The 27,807-nt window shown below is 43.9% G+C and overlaps 1 protein-coding gene across 10 annotated transcripts in view; it reads right to left on the reverse strand.

Moving 5' to 3' along the window:
• Positions 1–3,525: 3,525 nt before the first annotated feature.
• TTC3 (tetratricopeptide repeat domain 3) overlaps positions 3,526–27,807 on the reverse strand; it is a 193,218-nt gene continuing 168,936 nt past the window's right edge. Inside the window, exons 43-46 of one of the 10 annotated variants that reach the window (XM_056797075.1) lie at positions 27,632–27,758; positions 27,285–27,479; positions 16,375–16,426; positions 3,526–8,848 (exon numbers count right to left, since the gene is read on the reverse strand). In XM_056797075.1, coding sequence (XP_056653053.1) covers positions 8,760–8,848; positions 16,375–16,426; positions 27,285–27,479; positions 27,632–27,758 — 463 coding nt within the window. In that variant the 3' untranslated portion in view covers positions 3,526–8,759. Of the gene's footprint in view, positions 8,853–16,333; positions 16,427–27,284; positions 27,480–27,630; positions 27,759–27,807 lie in introns of those variants that run through there. The other 9 variants (XM_056797077.1, XM_056797076.1, XM_056797074.1 and 6 more) reach the window with 9 other exon arrangements.

Raw genomic sequence — 27,807 nt, forward strand, 5'->3', positions numbered from 1 at the left:
CTCTAGTGTACCTCTAACCTGGGGTACATAGGGGAGCACACACTACCAACCAAAGCACCAAGCTACTGGGTAGATACCTGTGAGAGCTTTTTAAAGACAGAAGCTCCTAAGGATCTAGTCTTTTGTCTGTTCTGGGTCAGTGAGATATTTCCTGTATTTACTTGTTTACATATAACTTAAACTATATTCGTCTCTTTTAAAAATATCACCTTAATTTTCAAATATTGCCCTCTCCTCTTCCCTGCCTAGAGAGCCTTCCCTTTAACGATAAAAGATTAAAAAGTAATTCCGCATAACTAAACAACATTGATTGAATCTGACAGTTTATATCATGTTTCAGGAGTTAGTTGGTCAACAAACACTTATTAAACATTTACTATATGCCAGGTGTGTGGTGAGACCTCTGGGATGGTGGTGGATGGCTTATAAATGGCCATGAATGTCAAAATCGTTTACATTTGCTCCAGGGGGTGACAGCCTGGAGTGGGGAAGAGATGCGTCAGGCTGGCTAACCAGTAGATTGTTGCAATAGGAGAGCCTGCCCTCAAGCTGTTAGAGGAGAAAAGGGGGCATTTTGGAGAAATGGTTTGCAAAAGGCTGGATATAGAAGAGTCCTGAGTCAAGGCTGACATCTAAGTGGCTGGCCTGAGGACCTGGGAAAGTGAGGCTGTCCTTGACGGTGACAAGCAAGTTTAGAAACTGGTACAGTTGGGAGGGAAAGACGATGAATTCAGCTTTGGACACGCCGAGCTGAAGATGTCTAGCGGACATTCATTTCAAGATGTTTAGTCGGCAGTTGGAGATGTGAGATTTAGGTCAGTGGAGAGGTTAGGGAGGAATACATAGATTTTATAGACATAATAAATGATCCGGGAAGTGACGAGTTCAACAAACAAATTAGTATGGAGGGAGAAGAAAAATGGCCTACCACAGAGCTCTGTGGGACATGGACAGTTAGAAGGTATTGATACGGTTCATGCGATTGGGTCTCATCCAAAGAATTGATTGCGGACTCAGACAGACTCTGTGTGGAGGAAACAAGGATTTTATAAGAGGCTACAGTAGCAGAGTAGCTAGTTAGCGAGCGATTAAAGTAAGGAGTGATAAGTAAAGGTAGCGAGTGAGAGAGGAAAAAGGTACGAGTGGGTAGGAGTTCTCAGGAAGGCTTTTTATCTTGCGTAGTTACTAAGGAAAGCATCACTTGTTTGGGCAGTTGGAGCCCCGCATCTCCAGGGAACTGATGTCACTTTGGTCCACTTGGCTTGGCCCACTGAGGGGAGCTTCAACAAGCTCATGTTCTAATCCTGACTGTACCAATATTCATGAAACCCTCACATATCCATCATCATTCAATAGTTAAGGCTGTCAATCTGAATCAAAGTAGCAATAACAAGTCAAGAGATGTGCATTTCATGATGCACCAGAGTGCAGGAGAGCCCCTGAGGTGCACACGGGGCCGAGTTTAAATACACAGTGGTGGGGGCACTGCAATAGGCAAAGTTAAGCTGTAACTGTAGAATAGAAGCATCTGGATGCAGGGAAGGGAATTTCCACAAACATCACAAGGCCTGTGCCAGCCTTGGAGTCAATGAGGAACGCATTTGTCAAGACAAAAAGATTTTTGGACATTTTGCATCCCTTGCCCAAATGACCCATCTTATCTATCAGCTCTAACTCCCTGGAATTCCTCCTGGTTGCTTTGTATTTAGGTGATAAGGAAGTGACATCAGCTGTCCTTTAGTTCCTGGAGCCAACCAAGTCTTAAGGAAGGTCATGAAACCTTTTCTTAAGAAAAAAAATTCACCTGACTTGCATGGGGGAAGATTAATCATACATATTGGATGACTCTTTGACAATAGATGATGGAGAGTTGGTAGAAGTGCTCAATTGTATTTCTCTGCAAAAGAAAATGATCTTTGAACTTGAAAGGACAGAACAAAAAAAAAAAGGGAATAACCAGCTCTCCTTAGTAAACTTTGATAACCTGATTTTTTGGTAGATTTTGAAAAGATCATGAAAAATTAGAGAATTTCCTTAGATACAGAGAAAAGTATATGCTAGGTTTAAATTCAAAATGAGGATAGATAACTACAAGTTAGTGAGGTTGACGCTGACTTCTGGCAAAATTCCAGAATATATTATTAAAAGGATGGTCACTGAATATTTAGAAAAGTAAGTAGTGACCATGCAGTATCCAAAGCATAGCTTCATTAAGAGCAGACCACAGAATACATGTGTAACTCAGATCAGATTATTTACCATCTCCATGAGGGGAGGAAAGGGAGGATGGCAGACAATTTGGATCTTATAACTTTAAAAAAACATATGGAAAATAAGATATCTTTAAGTCTCTTCATATCCTGAAATAATTCAAACCACTCTCACAGTATCAATATTACTGTAAATCTATGTATATCAGTAAGAATTATATGATTTTTTCTATAAGTACCACTGAAAATGGCTCATTTAGATACATTTCTGTGTCAATTGATGCTTCTTCATGTCTACACTCTTAACATTTTAAATTAAAGTTTATTTTGAAAATATTTTTCCAAGACTACATGATTGATGTTCTTTCCCTCCCCTCTACCTTCCCTCCTGGGGCTGACAAGCAATTCCACTAGGTTATACATCTATTATCTCTCACAACCTATTTCCAGTCATTTTAAAAGACCTAAACTCCAAATTATACTGCCCATATGTATGTGATCAATCCTATGTTTTTCTTCTGTGTTGCTACTCCCACAGTTCTCTCTAGATGTGCATAGCATTCTGTCATAAATCCCTTGAGCCTGCCTTGTATTAGTAGCACAGGCTTGCTTTCTTAACAAATGCATGTAATCAACTTTTTATCGATTATATTCTAAAAAAATGGGTATAATTCTCCTGTTCAAAAAGAATATGTCGAGGTTACTAGACTGATGAATTCTTACCCATGAAAACAGGATCAGTTCCATTTGTTATGTGATATAATTCAGTGCTTGCCATGTTCAGGGTTTCCTAATTCTTTTCTCCAGAAAGCATATGTGATGCCTAATGATTTACCTGTAGCAAGGAAGAACAGAAGGAAACAAGCATTGACCAAGTCCTTATCATAGGACAGGCCAAGAACTGGGGCTACCAACAAAGCAAAGAGCCCCTTTCTTCAAGCAGCTGCGTTCTGCTTGGGGAAGACAACACAGAAAAGGGAGCTGAAAAGCCTCTGGCTCAGCCCTCCTGGCTAGTGTATTTTTCAGTTTTTGTCAATACTGTCTGATTTAATGTGGAGGCTCTGACTGAGCTCCTCAAAGAGTATTTGCACCTGTTCACTTGCTGCACCCTGTGCTGGTAAATAATGTGCAATTACCTTTGTTGTGGCCTGGCTGCAAACTTCAGATGCAGAGCACAGAGGCCACCCTATCCGGCCCCTTCATCTACGCCCGAAAGAACGAGGATCTTGACGCCGTCCTCTCTCACTGGACATCATGGCTGCAGGAGCCAGACCAAGGGAGTAGCCAAGCAGAAAAACGGCCAAGTCCGAGGGTCTTAGTGCTTGGAACAAAGCTTTATTGAGGTTCACGTTCACATTACAAGCGTTTACAGTTAACTCCTACTAACAACAAAGTAAAACAGTCAAGTACAAGTAACAATACGACGTTTAACACAGGGAACAACTGCGCCTCTATTGAGGAAAAAGGAACGGTCTGACCTATTTACTCCCTTCCAACATCTGCCCGGGGGGAGGAAAAGAAAGAAAAGAAGAAGAAGAAATGTCTCATAACAAATACATAGTGAAACAAAACAAATTCTTTTGGTGGCTTTCCCAAGATACATCCAGTTCTGCAGCCTGTACGCATCCCGCCTGTTCTACCCGGCGCTCTGGAGCAGTGAGTGGCCATCCTCATGGGTTATGACGGCTTTCGAAGCTCTGTTTGGACTGTTGCTATCGCCATGGGTTATTGCGTGTCATTCTCTGCGTTCTGCACGTCTCATTCTTCATCTGTGTCGAGACTCCTGGAAGCGTTGATTTTTACAGGATTGACGTTAGGTGGAATTTGTTCTTCTGGTTCTGCTTGACTTTTGTTGGCTCGTGCAAGTCTTTCCATTTCTTTTTGGATAATCTGTTTTCTTATTTTTAGCAGCACAGCAGCGCTCCTTCGCGTCCCTACACACCATGGCTTACTCATTCAGCTATTCTTCAGCTGACGGACACTGCACTGCACTCCAGTGCAAACAGAGCTGCTATAATTATTGCTGTACCTTTTGTTGACCTTTTTTGGTTATTGGCCTTGCAGTAACACAACTGGGCCAATGGGAATGCACTATGGACTAACTTTTGGTATTATCGACCAAACTGCTTTACAGAAATGGCTGCAGGCATGCAGAAGTTCACCAGCGTTAATGGGTTAATTTTCTCATAATTCCTTCAGTATTTATCATATTCCGTGTTGGCCATCTTGGCCACTTTGGTGGAACCTAAGAGTGATTGAATTTGTATTTCTCCAACTGGTAGACTTGGGATACTTTCCCACATGATTATAGAAGGTCTGGGTCTTGTCTGCCTGTTCTTGCTCTCATACATTGGATTCGGGTCTACACAGATATCTTTATATCTACGTATCTATAATTCTTAGGAAGGAAACGCCTGTCAGGGAAGCTTGTTGTAAACATTCTTCTAGTAGTAACTTTTCCCACGCCACTGTCCAGTATTCTCAACAGTTTTTTTCAAATAATAAATGGACCAATGAAGAAATAAATCTTTATCTAGTAGTTTGAGTCTTGAAGAAGACAAATAACCCAGAAAGAATGACAACAGTCTTCACTCCTGTGACTTGGGGCACAATAAAACAAGAGTATATAAAGAAATTCAGAAGATGTAATAAAATTAAAAAAAAACATTTCATGAAAAAAATGATCAAATGCTTATCAAATATCAAATGCTTATCAAATACCAGGATATTAGAGTGTGTCTCGCTAAGTTTGTCTATCTTTTTTCCCATCTTATCTCAATGTATCCTTCTCTGCCATTTTTCATTTTCTTACATCTTCAAAATATATATATATATAAAAAACTATTATAGATTTGCTGTCCCAAATGATAACCTTTAAGGGCATTAGAGTTTTTTAAAAACTCTTACCTTCCATATTAGAATCAATGCTATGTATTGGCTCCAAGGTATAAGAGACATAAGGGCTAGGTAATGGGGATTAAATGACTTACCCAGGGTCACACAGCTAGGACATGTCTTAGACTAGATTTGAAACTAGGTCCTCTAATCCTGACTCTCAATCCACTAAGTAACCTACCTGACATTAGGGTTTTAAGAGAGACGTTCTAACATCTCTCGCTATCAGACTGTAAATAGTCTCTTTTGATTATTCATCTCAACTTGTAATTTTTCTTGACTTCTAAATATCTCAAAGTTCCTTTTCACTTCTTTTTTTTCTACTCCGAAAAATTTGCTAGTCCTTCATTTCACTGAGGATACACCCAGGTTTCTTGGACAAGATATTGGTTGTAGATCCTTGTCTTTTGGATGATCTCATTCCATGTTCTTTGTTTCTGCTAAGTCTTGGATAATACTGATTGATTGGGGGCATCTTGTAGAGGCCATTCAATAGTAGGAAACTTTTGACATAATGGACCACATCAACCATAAAAACAACATATCATAAGATTACAGCAGGAGATATAGGAAGTTTTGGACTAGACACTCAATCCTGTTCAACATAACATCAACAATCATAATACGAGAAAATAAGGATAGATATATGTTTCCTTGCTATAATATCTATCTAAAATTAAGAGACAACATTATATGTCACGGAAATCTGTGTGTTTCAATTAATTTCAATAAGCAAAGGATAGCTATGATTTCCAATATTAGTTTATATAACACTAGAAAAGTTAGGTTTGGCAACATAACAGGACAAATAAAGCAAGGAAACAAGCATAGGCAAAAAAGGGAACAAAATCATTGCTTTTTTGTGAATGACATGATAGCTTAATTAGAGAACCATAGAAAATCAACTAAAAGTTAATGGGAACTTTTGCAAATTTACAGGATATAAAAAAATCCACGTAAATCAATAGCATTTCTGTATATTATTACAAAACCTTGCAAGAAAAAGTAGAAAGAGAAATTCCATTTAAAGTACTTATGGAATGTATACAAGACACACAAAAACCATATGAATACAATTATAAAACACTGTTATAGAAATACAGACCTAAATAACTGGACAAATATTCCTTGTTTATAGTTAGGCTGAGACAACATAATAAAAATGACAATAAAAGCTACCTAAATTCATTTACTTATTTGGGAACAAAGAGTTATAGAACTAGAAAAAAGAACAATTCTACTAGACAAAGAAAAGGTCAAGAATCTCCAGGAAAAGCCTAGGAAAAAAATAATTGAAATGAAGAGGGCTTCATAGTATCAGATCTTAAAAGTATATTACAAAGCAACAATCATCAAAACAACATGAGATTGGTAAAGAAATAGAAAAATAAAGGGGAAAAAAAGAGTTAAAATCAGGAATAGATTCAAGACAAAAGCAAAAGTAGTAGCCTAGTATTTGAAAACCTCAACTAGACCAGGTATTGGAATAAGAATTTATTTTTTAACAAAAACTGTATGGAACATTGGAAAATATTATGGCATAAAATAGGTTTATAGCCATATCTTATACTGTTTACCTAGATAAGTTCCTAACAGGTACATGACTTAGACATAAAAGTTGACAAACAAATTGTAGAAGAAAGAGATTACCTGTCAGATCTATAGAGAGGGGAAGAGCTCAGGACCAAATAAGGGATAGAAAAGGTCAGAGAGGGAAAACAGATAATTTTGATCATACAAAATTTAAGGTTTTGCACAAATAAGTTCAATGCAGCTAAAATTATAAGAGGAAAAAAAAAGTCACCAGGGCAGGATGGTGGAGGTGCAGAAATCTAATAATGGTATTATTTACAAAATATAAAAAGAACTATTTCAAATTTGCAAGACTTGGAACCCTTGGCCAATATGTAAATAGAATCTCAAATAGGCAGTTTTTAGAAAAGCTCCAAATCTCTTATAATTATAGAAACACAAATTAAAACAACTGAGGTTGGCCTTTGAACTCATAAGTCTGGCAAAGATAATGAAAACAAAAAATGTTGGAGGGGCTGCTGGAATGGTTCCATTAATATACTTTTGGTGGAGTCGTTTGTTGATCTACTTGTTCTAAAAATCCATAGGACATGATGTCCCCAAAGTTACCAAATGGTTCCTGCCCTTTGGCCCAGAAAAACTACTAAATGCATGCCCTAAAAGAGATCCAAGTTGCCCTCTTTGTGGCAGCAAGGAACTGGAGAATGGCTGAACACACTGTGGTCTATGAATGCGGCAGAACACTGCTGTTCTGTAGGAAATACACACAGAGCTATAAGTACAGAGAGATATAGTAGGTAGCACCATGTAGATTTCATTCATGTTTGAATGAACAAATGTGAACATGTGAAGAAACATATGAAAGAGATGAACGGTGCTACAAAAAGACACGGAGAGTTCCAGAGGGCAGAAGCAGGAGAACATTTTACACAACAATAAAAACGGTCAAGACAAGCAACTCTGGAAGATTCCACAACTCGGTGAGTGCCCAGCTCTATGGCTCTAGAAGCCTGACCACGAAGCCTGCTACCAATCCCGGGGTGGTTATTGTGCTCCAAGTGTGCCATCAACATGGCGCTGCCTCCGGGAGGTCAGCAAGGAAGCAGCTCGAAGCCTCTGTGCCGCTCAGGACGGCGAGTGCCGGCTGCACTTCCAGCATGAGCAAGATAATGAGGCGTTTAAAAGAAGTTAAACATGGTATCAACCTGTTTAGACAAAAGGTCTCCTACTCACAAGGCAGAAATAAGACGTGCATGGTTTGAACATACTTGATTGGAATTTGTTTTGCTTGACTGCATATTGACAAACAAAAATGTCTTTGTTCCAATGGGGGTGAAGAGGCAACAAGACAGACTTTTTGTTAAAAGACGAGAAAACTTTGGAGAGAAAGTTTCCGTAGTAGAGGGGAGAGAAATCATGTTTTATGGGGCTGAGAACTCTTTGGGCATCTTTCTGAGATGAGTTTGGTAGCAAACAGGCATAGATATGTGGGATGAGTACCGGAGAAGGCCAATCGTCGATGTCTTAAGGATGAGGGAAGAAGGGACAGAGATGAAAGAGGAGAGAGGGAATGGATGGGTCGAGCATCACCTAGGTTTATTTTTCTGCTCCTCTATGAGAGCTCTTCATTTTAGTGACGGATGGCTTCAAAACTGGACATGGAAAAAGATCAGGGGAGTCAGATGGCAGATGAAGATCCCAAGCTGTAGCCATACAGAGCAGGAGAAACAGCTAATGTCTGGAATGACAATGGGGGTTATTCAACTGCTCTATTTTTCTAACTGTTCTACTGGAATGATGCGGCACCTCAAAAACCAGGGCATGGATTGTACACAGATTTCTTGGAATCAATGGCAGGAAAGTGTCAGTTAAGACCATCATATTACATCAAATAAACAGAGGTTGGGCAGAGGAATGCATTGGAAAAGGAAAGGATGGAACAATTAGTCAAAATGATCATATAAATCTTTTCAAATACTTTAAAAACCATTTAGAAAACAGAATGCGCTAGTTGTGGTGACGTAGACGACTTGAGCAGGATGGATCACTTGAGCTTGGGTGCTGACTGGGTGTCTTCCAAGTCAGATGAGATCCCGAGGAGTGGTGAGTGCATCAAGCTGCCTAAGGAAGGGCAAACTGGCCCAGGTCAGAAATAGAGCAGGTCAAATCTTCTGTGTTGATCAGCAGTGGGATCGAGTGGTGAGTTGCTGCTGCCTAGGCAAGATAGGGAGAAAGAGAGAGAAGGGAGGGAAGAAAGAGAGAAAGGAAGACAGAAAGGAAAAAGGGAGGGAGGAAAAGAAAAAAGGAAAGAGAGGAAAAAAGAGAAAATAGAACTTCTAAGTTAATGGTGCTAAATTATTTATCGGAAACAATTTTACTTCACAAAAGTGCATGTTAAAGGAAAAATAGTTCTGTTTTCGTGTGAAGAAATTTGAATTAGAAATGCTAATACCAGCCACTCATTTCGAAGAATGCTGACCAGAATAAGGAGCTAGTCTTGATTTCAAGCCATTTTTGGTTGCCAAAGAGAATGAGAATTAATAACATTTCGGTTGGAGTTATTCCTGTCACTCATTCCTTTCCCCGGAGAGATACCTATTTGTGAATGATTTGTTTCCTACTAAGGAATCACCTTCCTGGGGTCAGAAAAAGCATTTATGGACACCAAAGGTCTGACAATTAATGAAGTTTATGCAGTTGCTGTTGGGGTCACTCTGATTTTCTACCTCAGACCTGGTACTTCGGCTTCCAGGTGATGTGTTGGGTGAGAGTGTGCCGAACTTGAAATAAGAAGACCAAAGTCCAAACCCGATGTTCAAATCCAAGGTTCAAATGATAGCTGTGTGATCCTAGGGGAGACCCTAAATTCCTCAGAGCCCATTTTTTCATTTGTAAAAAGGGGATAATAGCAATCAAACTCTACATAAATGATAGCTATTATTGTTACATTTAGTCCATCATCAACCCATACTATAGGATAACAAAGAGAGGTAATGTAGACAGGCTATGCCTTCAAGGGGTTTATGATCGAATGGGGGAGACAACAAGCAAACAAATATCAACAAAGCAAGCTTTATGTATAGGATAAATAGAAAATAATGAACATAAACACCAGAAGTAACGAGTTAGGGAAGGCGTTCATAAACATGAGTTTGTTTGCGGCTTCAAGAAGCCAGGAAGCTCAGCAGTTAGAGGAGAGGAGGGAGAGCACTCCAGGCACGGAAGACAGCCAGAGAGAATGCCTGACGTTGAGAGATGGGAGAGTCCTGTGTGTGGAATAACCAGGAGACAACTAGCTGGTCCCAAGCTAAAGACACCGCATTCTAGCCATCCCGCTCTGGCATGCCCATTCCTGCTCAATCCTGCTCCCCTTCTACTTCCTGCTCTGAGAACAGTAATCAATAATCGCTCTATGTAAGACTGTCATTAATTGCCCGCGGCTTCCACCTAATATCCTGTTTAGTTCTCAGAGGAAAAAACCAAACCAAACCAACCCTCCCCCACCCTCCACCCCCCCACCCCCGGCTACTGCCTCCCTACAACAGTTATCCTTTCTTGTTAGAACCTGCTTCACAGGACTTCCTGTATTTGTTCCTCCCGTGCTTTGCGCAATGCCTAGAACAACAAGTGCTTCATAAATGCGTCAATCTTCATTCATTCCTTTTCCGAGTCTGGAAAGTCCAAGAGAAGGAGGGAAGATCTACGGCTGTCACCTGGACTGTAAGGCATCGGCTGGGGAGGATGTGCTGGGAATGTGAAGAGGAGAGTCATTGTTCGGAGAGCCCACATGCGGTTCCAGGCTTTCTTCTGGGTGAGGGTCTTGGGGGATGTCACGTAGGGAGGAGCTGGATTACTGGTCATGCCCCTATTCGGGAAAGTCTCATTGACTCTGTGCATGGTTTGGCCTGTTCTGATCTGTGCAGCTTCTCTGAGTTCCCTTTTTTTATTAGTTTGGCTAAATGGTGTGACTCACCATCTTCTCATATCTGGTCTTTCCATGGCGAGCATTAGATGGAGAAGCAGGCACGGAAGCTGCTCTCACCTGGGAAAAGACCTTCAACAGGAAAAGCAACATGAACTCCAAAACTCATTCCTCTAGACTAGTAAAAGAGGGGCAAATCAACCTAATTCTGTCTGCTCTAGGAGAGCATCCCCAGTCTCCTGCCCTCCTCCTCCGAAGAGCCACCTTCGGGCAGACATCGTGTATTCACTCAACCTCCACGAGGGACGTCTCACCCTTCCACCATCTTCTCCTACATCTGAAGCTGATCTTAGAGGCAAAACTTTTCCATTCATGGATATTCACAAATGACAACTGAGAACAGTAACAGGGGCTTGAGGTTCAGAAGAACTACTTTAAGTCCTTGTTCTAACCCTTCCTAGAAAGTGGTTGGAGAGAGAAGGAAGAAGAAATTCAATCAGCCAAAAACGGAACCTACTATGAGTTAAGCATTAGGCAATCCTTAAATCTTACTCCCAACTGTGAGGAAATCTTAACTTTTTTTTTAAACCCTTTCCTTCCACTTTAGAATCAATTCTGTAAAGACTAGGCAATGCAGATTAAGTGACTTGTCCAGGGTCACATAGCTAAGAAGTGTCTGGAACTGAATCTCAATCTATCGACTCATCCAGCCAGGCCCTGCCCCTTTTATTTTCCTTAATAATTTTTAAAGAAAGGACTAGAGATTGAGATATATTGGTCTCTGGGTTGAGAAAAATAGCTCATAAACCTATTTTTTAGGTCAATCTTTTGAAATTTGTGAAATACTTGCCATATTACATGGCAAGTACAACTAAAAGATATAGAAGACAGTTCCAGTCGCAAGGAGTCTACATTCTTTTTAGAAAACTGGAATTTTTAATGGCCAAGATTTGCCTATGTATCCTTAGAGTCACATCTCTTATAATTAAAAGAGAAAGAAAAAAATGAACACTGATGAATGCATGAATACATTCTTAGTGTTTCCCGCCCGTGTACTCCTCTCTACTTCTCAGCAATGGAGTACGTAAGTTGTTTTTAAAGCTCTTTTTTGGGGCCACGTTGTTCTTTGTGATTTGAAAAAATTAAGTTTTGATTGCTGTCGTGCATCTTGTTTTCTTCACTCTACTCACCTCATTTTAGAGCAATTAAAATCTTTTCATGCTTCTCTGTATTTTTCACATTTTTATTCATAAGTATAATCAGATTACATTCAAGTTCCACCATTTTGTCATCATCCCCAACACAGGGGACATTGACTTTGCGGGTCTTTGTCACGGCAGGAGGTGCTGCTACAACATCGTGGTCCATGTGGAGCCTTCCTTGTTGTTGAAGATTTCCGTAAGGTCTGTTTAACACTGCAATCCGCACGCCGAAGGACGTGGTCACGTCATTTACGTGGGCGACTTCCTTGGCATCAATTTCTTCCCACCATTGATGTGCGGCTCACCAACTCTCGCAATGGCAGATTTCATTGTCTTTCTACACCATCTTTTTGGGGCCATCTGCCAATCGGTCGGGCTGAGATGAAACCTCAACGTGGCTGAGGGTTACGTTTCTCTCATTATTAGTGATTTGGCGCGTGATCACGTCTGCTCAGAGTTTGAATTCTTTAAGAAACTATTTGCTCATTTGATAGATCACCTGGATGAGCTTTTCAAAGACCTGCCCTTCAGTCTATCCGTGCGATGGCAGCTTGCTTCCAGCTTACCAAACTTACCCATTTCTCCCGATTTTTAAGATTTCTTTTTTCTGCTTCAAGTTTGAGGTTTCTCATTTTTAAAAACTGCAGCATCAGTTCATTAACCCTTTCCTAGTCTTATTTAGTGGATGGACAAGTTTAGAGATGTGACCCCAAGCTCTTTTAGTGCGACTCAGAAATGGGGTTTATTGTCTCATCATGCTTCCTAGTCGCGACGTCCTTGACGCGTTCCTTGGCCCTCGAGTTCCTGAGCGCTGTGCTGTAGGGCTCGTGGGTGCGTGTAGACGCGCCCGCTCCACAGGCTTCCCGGTTAAGGTCTGCAGAGACATCACAGTCCTGAGTGCTGCGTTGTAGGGCTCGTGGGTGTGTGTAGACGCACCCGCTCCACAGGCTTCCCCGTCACAATCCTGCATTGTGTTTATCTGTACGATCTATCGCAGCGCCTGGCCAGCCCTTGTAGAAGTGCCGCCCACGCAGGGTTAGCATGCTAGAAGCTCGCTGGTCCTCCTGCCCAGATGGCGCCCTTAAGCCTCTGAGCTCTGATTTTCTCAGCAATTCTGTGTCTTCCCTTTGCTTATGCCGTTCCAGATGCTACGCTTTGCCGCTCGAGGGGGCATCCACGCTCGCTCCCTTCCGTGCCGCCGCCTTTGGGCAGCTGTGTCACTGGCTCTTCTGCATCCCTCCAGCCCATCCCTATTTTTGTTGCTTATTTCCGTGTTGTTTCGGCCCTTTTCCAGCCTTTCCCTCCTCACGACGTCTCGTTTCTCCCTGTACTCTGGACGCTGTTCACGCTCGGGTCTGCCTGCGTGTTTGCTCCGCTCTAGTCTCTGTGGCCGGGACTCCCTCTGAAGAAGCACCACTTCTGGAGGGGGCCAGGAGGATGCGGAACTGCCCAAACGCCATTTCCCCGTCTCAGCCCCTAAGCCGGTTCCCTCGCCTCGCCGCACGGTCTTCTTTCTCACTTGCCAGGTAACGTCCCCTCTGGGCTCAGGTCCCCCCCCGGACACTGGCTGCCCCAGGAGGGCTGCTCAGCAGGGCCTCATCCTCACCTGGGAGGAAGAGCTCCCTCCTTCCAGGCTGGGCCTCGGGGGGTGCATTAACCCATATGGCTTACAGGCTTTTGAGAGGGAAGTATCTTACTGATACTGCCAATTGCCTTCCCATAGAACAGGGGCCGCAGGCAGATTGTAAACACACATAAAGTCATTTGAGAAGAGACTCGTGAAATAAAACAAAGGCAAGCACAGATCTGAAGACGGTGACTGGCCTGCTTCGATCAACACCAAGTCCAATGCTTAAACATCCGGGACTCATTGTGGCTTTCTTACATTTGCTGTTTATAAAGATTCTGGTAGAGGAATAAAGCAGATAATTATATTTTCAAACAACCACTATTTCTCCAACTATTGAGGGCAAAGTTGAGCACTCTAATAGGCCAAGTAAAATTTGAAGCTCAAAACACTTTTTAAAAAACTTATCTTCTGTCTGAAACTATCAATTTTAAGGCAAAAAGGCAGTAAAAGCGAGGCGAGTAGGGTTAAGTGACTTGCCCAGGGTCACCCTTTACCCTATTGAAGATATGATCACAGAGACAGTCACATGATGTTAGAAGTGAAAAAGTCCTTCGAGATCACTAGTGCATTTTACAGAAGAAGGAAATGCATTTCACTGGTAGCCTTCTGATTTTTGGTACAAATCCTCTTCTATTTAGCAGTAAGAAATTCTTTTTTTTTTTTTTTTTTAACCCTTACCCTTCCGTCTTGGAGTCAATACTGTGTATTGGCTCCAAGGCAGAAGAGTGGCAAGGGTAGGCAATGGGGGTCAAGTGACTTGCCCAGGGTCACACAGCTAGGAAGTGGCTGAGGCCAGATTTGAACCTAGGACCTCCCGTCTCTAGGGCTAGCTCTCAATCCACTGAGCTACCCAGCTGCCCCCTAGCAGTAAGAAATTCTTACATAGTATTTATATATTTATAGAGAGAGTTCAATAGTTTTTCTTCAAATATATGCTATACATGTTCATGTGTATCTTATGTTTACAACATAGTTATTTGTGTTCAACAAATCAATATTTAGGGAACTTTTAGCTAACTAGAACAGTAGTGAGGAAGCTGCTGAATTTTAAGCAGGCCAGACTGATGCAGAAAGTGCAGGAAACTCTTCTGCCAACAGGATATATTCACGGCATGTTGGACATGTCCTTTGTTCTTTAAGCCACTGTTTAATACACTGAAAACAAGGGGAAAAATCCATGAATCCCCAATCACACGTTGCTCTCCTAACTTGTTCCAGAGGGCATTTCTATGGACACTTAATGTGCTGACGTCCCTTCTAAGCTCAGCCTACCCGGGGCTCCCTGTCTCGGGAGGAAGCCCACAAAAAGTCCTCAGAATTAGATTGTGCCAAGTGCTCACACGGAGCTGCCTCTAGGACTTCCTGGCCTTAGGCCTCAGGACCTCCATTTACCCATCCTCTTGCCCTGGAAGCCTGGGCTCTGTCTCTCCCTCTCCCAGCGGTGTGGCGGATCCTCTGCTCTCAGATAACTTTTGGATCAAGATATCTAAGTTTTGTAGCTTCCATCCATGTAAATCCTGGAGCTTTTGGCTCTGATTCCATGAGCTCTTAATCAATGGGCCTGAGGAATGGTTTTGTCCCAACTCCTCCTGGCACAATAAAGACTTGATTATTAACCGATTTAGGTCGGAGGTATCTAAACTCGGGTACCTGTCAAGCCTTGACTCTCCTGTATACACAGGGAGAGGGTGTGTGTGTGTGTGTGTGTGTGTGTTGTCCATTAGGAACTTAAACATTAATCTGATTGTGTAAAGGAAGCTATGAAGAGGGCCATATTTTCTTTCTTTCCTTTTTTTCCAAGCCCTTACCTTCTGTCTGAAAGTTAATATAGTGTATAGGTTCCAAGCAGAAGAATGGTAAGGGCTAAGCGGTGAGTGTTAAGTGACTTGCCCAGGGTCACACAGTCAAATCAGAACCCAGGGCCTCCCACCTCTGAGCCACCCAGCTGCCCTCAGACTTTATTTTCTTTTTATAAGGTAAGTAAAAGGATTGAGGAGGGACTGGATTTATTTCAGTCTAGTAGTGTAGGTGGCGTATTAATGTTAAATAATCATTATCAACTACAACATATGGAAAAATTACAAGTGTACACAATGGCTCTAGCTCCAGGGTAGTCTATTTGATTGAGTCTAAGAGCCAAGATTTGTTTGCTGGAGGGAGGGAGTTAAATCTTAGCTGTGCGCCTCATTACATGGTCTTGGACAAGCCAATTCACCTCTTAGTCTCAGTTTCTTCATTTATAAATTAGGGGATCAGACTTAGATAATCTTGAAGATTCCTTCCAAGCTAATCCTTCTGCTTAATATTTAATTTACTGTGTAGATTAGAATAAAGTCATGCTTGCATTATTTGTATAAAAAACCTTTTTACAAAGAATGTGTGACTTCAATTACAGAGATGAAACAATTTAGAATGGCAAGGTAGGCATTGGTATTGCTCGTCGATGCATGTTCATAAAGGCTTTGATTTTTCTTGCTTTCTCAGTTGTGAGGGGGAGAAGGCAGTCTTTTGTTGACTAAACAATTTGTGAGGGTACTTCCTGTCCTAAGCATACTGAGTAACAAGGCCTCATGGGAAATTGTCAATCATAGAATTTGGAAACTTGAGAGGAACTCAGAAGAGCGCCTCATCCAAGACCTTGGCTTTAGAGCCGAGGAAAGGAGGCCGAGAGCTGACTGGCTTCAAGATCAGAGGCCAATTAGAACAACACGTTCCAGATCAGCCATCCCTGCTGGAGAGCCCGACATCCTGAAAGCAGGTTTGTGAAAAGTAGTTTTGAAAGACAGTGCAGAGAACGCGAAAATTCGTTCTTTTAAAGTTTGGAACACGCAGATGCAAAGACACAGGCATGCACGATGCGGATCTCCTCAAAATTGGCCCCATCAAAGACAATGAGGCCTGGGAAGCGAGCAGTCGTTCTTCAATCAAATAGAGATCATACCCATTTATGAAACGGATGCCCACACTCCATCTCACACACACCTTCCTGATCGAGCTCTTCATAGCGTATTATACAGGGGTCATCGCCGGAGGCCTGTGGAAGCAAAAATAACCATGACGGGCATTTTCTTTCTTTTTTAAAAAACCTTTTAAACCATCACCTCCATCTTAGAATGAACACTGTGTATTCAAGGCAGAAGAGTGTTAAGGACTAGGCAAAGGGGGTTAAGTGACTTGGCCAGAGTTAAATCACTAGGAAGTGTCTAATTTGAAAACAGGACCCCCTATCTCGAGGCCTGGCTCTCCATCCATTGGGCCACCTAATTGGCCCCTAACAGGAATTTCTTGTCAGGAACTTCTCTCAAGCTTTCAAGGACAAAAACACAACGGAAATCCTTTCAAGCACAAATGATGGCAGAGGCATTTCTGCATGAGATACTACATCCCAGGGACTGACATCTTTGCTGTGCTTACACATTAGTTTTTATGTCTTGCTTGATATCCACAATGAAGTTATATCAATCGAGGAGTCTTATATAACATATAAGTATATAATATAATATATATATATGATGCCTTATTGAAGGCTATAGTCTGCTGAACTGAGTCATAAAGTGTTTTAAAATTCAAAATAAAAGTATTTTTGCATGCTCTCTATATTGTAGTCAATAAGACGTGATTTGCCACAGAAAACTGCTTGCGAAAGCCTGCCTCTTCTATTTTGGTATTTTTATGCCTTAACAGATGAAGAAATAATTCTGATAAATGGCAGAAGGTAAGAAATAGAGGTTGCTAATGTCTTATTGGTCACCTTCTCTCCACCCCCTCCCCCCCAACATACCATCCATTACTTTTTTCCTCCAAAGTTTTGGTGTTTTTCTCTCAGAGATCTTGAAAACTTGAAAACTTTTTCTCTCATGATACAAGGAAGGAATCTTTAGGCAGATGGACAGGCAGTGGAAAGTGTTAATGCCAATTTTTTTAAAGGCCGTAAATAAAACTTAAGAGAACACATTAAATGATAAACTCCAAATTTGGGCTGGAGAATAACGGTGTCCTGTTAAGTTAGCGACATGAAATGTCAAAGAGTAGATTAGCTCTCCCAGATACAACTCTAGGCAAGATCCAAGAAAGCATAAAAGATAATAATAAGTTCCTGTTCTTCTAATTTGTTCATGTCTCCCTTTATACCTAGGATCATAAGGTTTCTATAATCTTTTACGACTGTTTGTTGTGTGTCTGTTCTGTCCCACTGCTCTACTTTTCTATTTCTTAGCCAGGATCAGATCATTTTGAGGCTAAACCTCCTTTCCTTACATTTAAAAGATTATCTCTGGGAGCAGCTGGATAGCTGAGTAGATTGAGAGTCAGGCCTAGAGAGGGGGAGGTCCTAGGTTCAAATATGGCCTCAGACACTACCTAATTGTGGGACCCTGGGCAAATAACCCTCATGGCCGAGGCCTTACTGCTCTTTAGAACTAATACACAGTATTGATTCTAAGACAGAAGGTAAGGGTTTAAAAAAATTCCTTTGTTATTCTTGATCTTTTGTTTTTCCAAATGAATATTGCTAATATCTTTTCTAGGTCAATAAAATAATTTTTTTGGTAGATTAGTTTGGGTAGGATTATATTTTTAATTATATTGGCTCTGCCTACCCATGAACAATTCATATTTCTCCATTTATTTAAATCTGACATTATATGTACAAAAAAAGTGTTTTATAATTATATTCATGGAGTTTCTGTATTTGTTTTGGCACATATACTCATAGGTATTTTATTCTAACTATAGTTTTTTTTAATTTTATAGTTTTAATCCCTCTTACTTTCTGTCTTAGAATCAACACTAAGTTCTTAAGTATGGATTCCAAGGCAGAAGAGTAGCAAAGATTAGGCAACTGGGGTTAAGTGACTTGCCAAATATCACACAGCTAGGAAGTCTCTCACCTAATTGTCCCTCAATGATTATTTTATGGTTACCATCTCTTCTTGTAGGGCACTGTTGGTGGCATATAGAAATGCTGAAGATTTATGTGGGTTTGTTTTATATCCTGACACTTTCCTAAATTCATAGATAGTTTAAACTAATTTCTTAGATGGATCTTCTACATAAACCACCATATTATCTGTGAAAAGAGAGTTTTTATTACCCCTATGCCCATTCTGATTCCTTCAATTTCTTTTTTCTACTTATTATTGCTAACATTTCTAATACAATATTAAATAACATTGTCAATAATGAGCATTATTGTTTCATTCTTGATTTTGTAGCGAAGGTTCATCCTCATTACAGATAATTCTCACTGATTGTTTTAAGTATATACTTATTATCATTCTAGGGAAAAAATCCACTTATACCTATATTTTCAAGTGGTTTTTAATAAGAATAAGTGTTATATTTTGTCAAAAGTTTTTTCTGTATCTATAGATATGATCATATTATTTTTGTTACTTTTCTGGTTAATATAATCAATTATGTTAATGGTTTTTCTTATATTAAACCATTCCTACATACTTGGTATAAATCATGGTTGGTCATAATGTATAATCTTTGTTATATATTGTATGATTTTTAATATATTATATTATATATATATTGTTATATAGTGTAGGATTTTTGCATCTATATTCATCAATGAAATTGGCCTATAATTTTCTATCTCTATTTTTGCTCTTCCTGGTTTATGTAGCAGCACCATATTTGTTTCATAAAAGGTGATTGGCAGAAATCCTTCTTTACCAATTTTTCTAAATAATTTATGTAATATTATAATTAGATAATCTTTAAATGTTTTGGTAAAATTCACTTGCATATCCACCTGCTCCTGATGCCTTTTTCTTAGAACTTCATTTACAGCCTGTTTAATTTCTTTTTCTAAAAAAGGTTTAATTAGATATTCATTTTCTCCTCTATTAGACAACTTATAATTTTGTAAAATAACAAATTTATGGATAGAAGATTTCTGAATAAACAAGAGATAGAAAACATTATAAAATGTATAGTTTTGAATGCATTAAATTAAAAATGATTTGTACAAATAAAAAGAATGTATCTAAGATAAGAAGGAAAGCAGTAAACTGGAAAAAAATTTATAGACAGTTTCCTGGACAGAAGTCTCATATCTACAATAGATATTGTCAAACATTTAATAATAGGAGCAATTCTCCATTTGATAAATGGTCAAAAGATAGGAAGAGACAGTTTTTGGATGAAGAAATCAAAGCTCCAAGTCATTATTGATTAGAGAAATGCAAATCAAATAAACTCTGAACATCATCTCACATCTACCAGGTTGGCTAAAATGACAAAAGGGCAAAATGACAAACGTTCGAGGGGTGTGAAGGAAAATCAGGGCACCAGTACACTGTTGGTGGAATTATGAACGGATCCAACCAATCATTCTGGAAAGTAATCTGGAATTATGCTCAAAGAGTTATACAGTTGTGTTTACCTTCTGACCCAGCTGTTAGGTTAATTTCTTCAAGGGATCAGGGAAAAAGGAAAAGATCTTATATGGTCTAAAATACTTACAGCAGCTCTCTTCGTGGTGGCAAAGAACTGGACATTTTAATTCATGGGATGTGCACCAGTGGGGGAATGCCCAAACAAGCTGTGACATGAGTGTGATGGAACACCACACATTAATTATGGAGAAACGTGTAAAAACTTATATGAAACTATGAAGAGCACAACAAGCAGCACCAAGAGAACATTATATACAGCAACAGAAATATCACTGGAAGAATGACTTGTGCGTGTCCACCTCCAGAGGAAGAACCGACAACCAGAAAGAAGTAAGACATCATTGTATACACGTAGAACGACGACTTTTGTCAAACGATGCCTTCTCTAATGGGGAGAAGGGGAAATTGGGAGGCAGTACCAGCTGCAGGCCTTTAAGTACTGGTCTGAGTCCTGGAGTACAAAAAGGTGGGGAAAAACTCTGCCCTCAAGGATTCCACACACCAACTTTCAGGCATAAACAAGCTACAGAAAGGATCAAGAGGGAAGGCACTAGAGCCCAAAGGGGTCGGAGGACGCTTCCTGGAGAAGCAGGAAGGCCAGTGCCAGTGGAAAGAAGGGTAACAAAGGTTTAGCCAGACGTGAGAGAGTAGACAAGGGCTATAAGGATTGCAACTCCAAGAGGAAGATCCCGAATTGGACTGCGCAAGTTCCCACAGCTTACTGGGTGGGCAAAGGGGAGCTACCCCGGTCACAGGTGCTCATGGGAAAATCCCTTTGGCGGCTGAGTGGAGGATGGCTGGGAATGGAGAGGAGGCAGATTTACCAGCCAGCTATAGCAGTAGAGCAGGCATGAGGTGAGGGAGGGTCGCCCTAAAGTGATGGCAGGGCCAGAGAAGAGAAGGCGCCCATCAGCATCCGTGCATCCTTCCAAATCAAACTATGCTTTCTCTTAGTCTAGTCCTTAATAAATCATGAAAACCGGCAGGCACTTACTGAGAGCTTCCTTTGTGCCGGGCTGCAGCCCCAGTCGTGAGAGAGGCCCACAGAGGAGGCCAGGCTGCAGCCCCAGTCGTGAGAGAGGCCCGCAGAGGAGGCCAGGCTGCAGCCCCAGTCGTGAGAGAGGCCCCCAGAGGAGGCCAGGCTGCAGCCCCAGTCGTGAGAGAGGCCCCCAGAGCAGGCCAGGCTGCAGCCCCAGTCGTGAGAGAGGCCCCCAGAGCAGGCCAGGCTGCAGCCCCAGTCGTGAGAGAGGCCCCCAGAGAAACAGCATCAGCTGGAAACCCCACGAGAAAGGCGAGCTTCCCCCTTCCCCAAATACTAGATGTCCCGCTAAGAAAATAATGCAGAGCTCTGTGAGAAGAGCGAACAGAACTGACATGCTAGCTGTGACTTCTTATCCTGTAGAAAGCCCTGCTTGGAGCCACTGAGGCAATCTACCTCCATTGTTTCCATCTTGCACGTCATCACCAAGCACGGTTCCTGCAAACAGCTCCCCTCCCCCTTCAGCCTCCATCCTCCTCCCTATTACTGTGCTCCCCAAGTGGCCATTTCGTCACTGCCCCGCTCTCCTGAGCCCACCGGCACTCTGCCCTTTGGGAGCCCCAAGCGGGGGCTCTCTGGGGGCCTGGCCCAGGCGCTGTGCTAAGGGCCGGAGGCACCAAGACATCACAAAGGCCGTTCTTGCCCTCACCGGAACATGACGGACAAGCTGAAAACACACGCACAGGATCAATAGGAAATCATCGTCCGAGCAGACACGGAAGTCAGGAGAGATGGAGGAGGACAGCGAGAGAGAATACGTGGGGTCCGGGGGGGGGGGGGAGACCTGCGTGACTGGATCACAGACTAGGCCATGGAGTAAGGCATGAGAAAAGGGAAAAGGGAGGCCGAGTCGACATTATGGCGGGCTCTGAATATCCAGCAGTGTGACGCACGTGTTGGGGAGCTGCTCGTGCTTACGTGGGTCGGGGTGGGGGACGTGTGACATGGTTGGGCTTGCATCGAGGAAATCCCTGATGGCTGAATGGAGGCTGGACTGGAAGGGGAGAGTTGAGCAAGCAGATCCCCCAGCAGTGTTAGAGGACAAAAGGGAGACATCTGGGAGATGCTGCAAAGGCCATGATGATGGGGTGATTGTGTGTGAAAATACGTGGCGAAGCTGCGGGACAAGGAGGATGACTGCCCTTTAGTTACAGGGCCAAAGGAAGGAGAGAAGGTGGGGGAGGGATCCCTACGTTCTGTTTCAGCTATACGGAGTTGAAGACGTTATTGGCTCTCCAGTCCAAGACGTGCGAAAGGCGGTTGTGGAGCCCCAGTAAAGTCGAAGCCACGGCCCGGTCAGAACCAGTCACACGAGGCCCCCCAAACTCCTCCTGTACTTGGCAACAACTAGCCGTCTCTGTTCCAGCCCCGAAGCCAAACGTTTCCCGGAGAATCTGGACTAGGTGGCGACACACTGACGTGCCGAATCATGATCCCATAGAAAATTCTGTCTCAGCTTCGGGGAGGCAAGCCAAATCTTTGTCCTGAGCCTGTGAAGAAGAGAAGAGCCCAAAGTGCAGAAGCCTGAGGGATGCCTACAGTTAAGAGGGTGGCGGCTCGGCAAAGGAGCCGGAGAAAGAAGCCACGTAAGTGGCAGGAGAGCAGGAGAGGGGGGCGCCCTTCACACCCAGAGAAAACAGCCTCAAGGAGAAAAAGGGGCAAAGCGGTAGAGCCGACGTAGAGAAACAGCCCTGGGGCCATCCACGAAGAGCTCATTCGTATCTCTGGAAAACAGCCGTTTCATCTGCATGATGAGGCAGAAAGAAACCAGAAAGTTCAAGTACCAGGAAACAATCGTTACGATGACATAAGAAAATGCTGCAGCTCTGAGGAAGAAAGAACAAAATCTTGAAAATGTGATATTCCAAAGGGAAACAGATACGACCTTATGACTAAGAATAACTTGTCACAGAAAAAGGATATCATTTTACGGGGGAAAAACTGGAAACTTTTCAAACAGACGGTTTTCACACAGAGCTGAGTAGAACGTTTGCATTGTAAACAGAAGATCCATGAGAAACCCAGGACAGGACCTATATCAGAAGGAGCCGCATGATGATGAAGTACTTCCTTTTTAATAGAATAAAAGAAGGCCTCATGGTCCCTTCCGATTTTGAGAGAGGATTCAAGAGGCACAGAGGAAGGTGGGACACCCAAACGCAGCTTGGAGAGAGCTTGGTTTTGTTGGGTTTAAAAAAGAAGGTGAGAGGAAAGGCATATATTAAGGAAGAAAGGAGAAAGAAGAGGGAGAAAATTGCCTTTTTCAATATGAGTAATGCTTTAAAAAAACGATGATCCTCCCAGGAACTCTACAAAATAGGTGCTATTATCACCCCCATTTGATGGAAAAGAAAACGGAGGCTGGGAAAGGTGGAATGACGTGCCCAGGGTCACCCAGTGATCAAGTGTCTTGAGCAGGATGTGAATGAAAGGCTGGAGGGGAGAGGCATCACCCGATGCTTGTTCTCATCTGAAACAACCTGTCTAGGACCACTGAGCCACATACTGGCTGCGAGGCGTACACACACACCCACACATGTCATAGATTGAATAGGGAAACAGGGAGGGGACAGGAAGAGAGGTGCATTGTGGGGGGAGTCAGTGTCACAATAGCCACAAGTAAAACAAACTTTGGGGTGGTTTAAAAGAGAAAACCAGTGCTAAGAACCAATGATTGGGGCCTAGTGGTTGGGCTCAAATCTGGCCTCAAAACCTTTGCAGCGGGGGGACGGTGGGCAAATCTCTTAACCTAAAGTGCCCAGGCTGGCCCCTCTGTCTTAGATGGAAGCATGGGCCAGAGGCAGAAAGGGCTGCCAAAGAAGTGCGTGCAGGCCAGGTGACCGCTCGCTCCTGGGGCTGATGGCTTCCCTCTCTCACACTCCCTTCCATGCAAAGAGGAGGAGCAGGCGCCCAACACGCCCCCCTAAGGCCTGCCGCTGCGCCACCCACGAGAGGAGCGGCAGAAGGAAGCAGGAACATGCGAGTGAGGAAGGCTCACGTGCGCCTGAAGTGAGCGTGGGAGTAACTTGCTAAACACGTTCTCGGGTGGGTTCCGGAGAAGCAGGCGCAGGAATCGGATCGCAGACATGGAAGGGCCCCAAGAGACGTGGCTGAGAACCCGCCCGGCGCCTCATCGCCAGCGACACAAAGCGGTGTCGGCACTGAATGGACTTCCTGCATTAAAAGCGAACCGTGCTTGAGGGCTCGTCCGTAGCGGGCACTTGCGGGGCACGCGAGACCTCATGCAGAACCTGCACCGGAGAGGCAAGGCAGCCAAACGTCCCTCCTTTCTACGGAGACATGCCCGAGGCCAAGGGAGGAGGGGGGAGGGCCTGGGCTAAGAATAAGAAAAGCCCCAGAACTGCTCTTCAGATCCCTGAAAAAAACCAGTTCCCAACGGGGAGCAACGTAGCGGTTTAGCTACTGGGAAATCTCTGTTAAACTCACAGAGAAGAGCGAAGAGGGCTTTCATGTACTTATTTATTTTAATGGCCCTCCCCTTCCATCCTGGAATCAATATGGGGTCAGGGCTAGGCCGTGGGGGCCAAGGGACTGGCCCAGGGTCACCCAGCTGGGAAGGGTCTGAGGCCAGATTAGAACCTGGGACCTCCCGTCTCTAGGCCTGGCTCTCCATCCTCTGAGCCCCCCAGCGCCCCCCAGGAGTGGCTTTTAGAAGGCCGATTTCAATAGTCTTGGGAGATTTCAGTATCTCACTTCTCTGTACCAGCAAGACGGAGGAGGGAAGGCGGGCTCCTACGATGCCCGATGCCAGGACTCCAAGTCAAATCGCCACCCCGGTATGAGGCCTTGCTTCCTCTGGCACAGCTGACACTGCTAGGAGGCCAGGGAGCACGTAAAAAGGGCAAGACTTGTTTGGGGGGATCATGACGACCAGCACCGAGAAGTGGACAACCTGAGAACCGTGGCAGACCGTCTATGAGAGGTATCAGGGCCCCGGCTCTGCAGATGGGTAGGGGAAGACTGAGCAAAGACAGGCGGAAACAGGAGACCGTGCGAAAAGGGGAGGCAGAACGTGGCGTGGAAAGGGGGCCCCGGACAGTCTGAACTGGGCCGGCCCCTCCGAGGCTCAGAGAGCTGGAGGGAAGGAGACGGGGCCAGTGGGAGAGGGCGCGCTTCAGCCCCGTTCTGCTGCTGCCAGCGGGCCCCACCTCCACTCCACTCCGCCGTCCGCCTTCTCAGCGACTCTCCAGTCTTTGCTAGGTGCGGGGGACCAAACCTGCCCTGCCCCGAGCACAGCCGTTCCCCTAAAGCCTCTCCCCACTCGCGGCTGGGGCTCTTCCTCCCGGACTTTCCGCATCTAATCACAGACATGTCCGTCCGGACCACCCAAAACATCCCTAGATCACAGCGAGGCGGGCGAGTCCCACCAACGTTTTGGCTACGGTGAAGCCAGGCCTGCGTCTATTGAGGGCAACAGCGTTTTGTCCCCAAATCCGCGGAGGGGACTTGGTGCGGCCCGTGCCTGGGGAGGGCCGCTGAAGGCCGGGGTTGGCTCTGACAACTTCTTGAAACGAGACGACGACGTGGGCGCTCTCGACCGACTTCCTGGCCTAATTTCAGTGCTGCTGCGTCTCGGGGAGTAGGAAGGTGAGTGCTACAACACAGAGGAAACACTGCAAGAACTACCCACACGTGACAGAGACACGATGTGAGAACGTGCTGCTGGAAAAATGGGGCTGATAAGACTGATGCAAGATGGCGACAGCCCCCCACATCTGCAAAGTGCGATGCAATGCAGGCCCGTCCTGTGTCTTTCTTCTGCCCGGGTCTGGATGGATTAGCTGCACGTCGTGTTCCCCTCGCACAGAGTGATGGTCCCGGAGAGCTCGAGGGCGCAGCGTTTACCCACCATCTATCACTGAGGGCGCTTAGTGAGTGATGGCTCACGCGCTCATCACTCACCCCTGCTGTTCTCTGATTTCAGAGAAGTCGCGTTCTGAAAGACTCACTTAAACTGCTACATGATCAGCGCCCTTATGCCTCAGTGTGTCTCCCTGCCCCGTCGTGGGCATGGATAGTCCTGCTGTTTGGGACAGCAGCAACCTGGACTTCAGGTGCTGCTGAGAGATCAGCACGGGAAATCTCCAGGGAGTTACTGGATTAAAGTGCCCGTAGCACCCTGAGCAGAGACCGAAGTCACGTAAACTCTGACTTGGGACAAAGAAGAGCTGATGCTGAGGGTGTCCAGTGTTGCGTGGGCAGAAGGTCCTGGTCAGGCACGAGGCCCGGAAGCAAGGCTAGGAGGAAAGTGCCGGTCCCTGGGAATCCGCAGTCCTGTTGGGGGTTGGGGAACACGGGCGGAGGTAGGGATGACACGGTGACTGAAACCTTAACTGTCCTTTGCTTGGGGTGTGATGCTGGGGGATTCACGGCCTTTCTCAGGCTGAGCTTCCCCAAGTGCCAAAACAAAAGGCAGATTTGATGACAAATGAAGCTGTCACACCTTTAAATCGAGCCTCTGTTTTCCTGTTAAATTCCCAGCAACAAATCAGAATACGGGCAAACTATTAACATTATGAAAAGCTATTTTAAAGAGCAAACAAACAAACGAAAGATTTTGCCTGGACCCTCATGGTAAAATCATGAACAGAAAGTGAAAGGAAACGAGTCCATTTTTGAGTAGCTGTCCTCTGCCCACCTGCTGCGAATGACCTTTTCTAGGCAAATGAGCGCTCTCGCGCTCTCTCTCTCTCTCTCTCTCTCTCTCTCTCTCTCTCTCTCTCTCTCTGTGTCTCACTCTCCCTCCCTCTCTGTCTCGCTCTCTCTGTCTCTCTTTCTCTGTCTCTCTCTCTCTGTCTCACTCTCTCCCTCTCCCCCCCTCTCTCCCCCCTCTCTGTCTCTCTCCCTCTGTCTCTCTCCTCTCTCTCCCTCCTCTCCCCCTTCTCTCTCCCTCTCTTTCTTTGTCTCTCTCTCTCTCTCCCTCTTTCTCTCTTCTCTCTCTCCCTCCTCTGTCTCTCTCTCCCTCTCTTTCTCTCTCCCTCTCTTTCTCTGTCTCTCTCTCCCCCTCTCTGTCTCTCCCTTTCTCTCTCTGACTCTCCCTCTGTGTGTGGGTGTGTGTCTCTCTCTCTGTCTCTCCCTCTTCCCCCCCCTCTAACTCTCTCTCCCCCCTCTCTGTCTCTCTCCCTCTTTCTCCTCTCTCTCTCTACCCCCCCCCATCACCCCTGGTGGTTGAACAAATTCTAAAGTATAATACAAATAACGTTCATTACAAAATAAAAGTTTAAAATGAACCAACCCTAAAAATGAAAAGTTTACAGTTGGGCTGAAGATTTGTGTTTAAAAACCACCACCACCACCAACCCCCCCCAACAAAAGAACCCCCAACCACCACCACAACAAAAAACCAACAATCAAACATAAAAGGAACTATTTTTGCTTATTAGAAAACGATATAGTTGCAGTGGAGGAAAAAAAGTCAAACTCACAGGGGAATCATTTGATTTTTGCCACTTGGACTTCGAGGGTCCTCCAACAACTACCCAGGGTTTGCTAGCAACTGTTTGGGAACCCTTGGAGGGGCTGGAAATGGAGACATTTTCTGCTGAATGTCTAAGACCAGAAGACTCAGCAGCAGTGGTAGCACCACTTGGTACAGACACCATGTCTTTTCCTTCCACAGCCTAAAAAATATTTAGGAAAACAAAAAGAAAGGCACAAAAAGCATTAAAATAAAATTAGACTTTACTGTTTCTGTATTTTAAATGGAATCAGCATTAGTTCTATTACAACAATACCGAAGAACCGTTTACGGTGATCTGTTTGAAATACTTACAGACTTTTTATTCTGTTCATCCAGAATAAGTTCTGTCACGTTTCTGACCATTTCATCCGACTCCAAGCCTGCTTGGGTGGATCCATCTTGCTTTTGGACTTCTTGGATGAAGCTCAAAAGCTCAGCACTGACAGGGAAAGAAAGGGGTGACACAAGAATAGCAGTCAGTGTTCGGA

Source organism: Monodelphis domestica, chromosome 4 (genome assembly GCF_027887165.1).
Source record: "Monodelphis domestica isolate mMonDom1 chromosome 4, mMonDom1.pri, whole genome shotgun sequence".
Taxonomy (NCBI): domain Eukaryota; kingdom Metazoa; phylum Chordata; class Mammalia; order Didelphimorphia; family Didelphidae; genus Monodelphis; species Monodelphis domestica.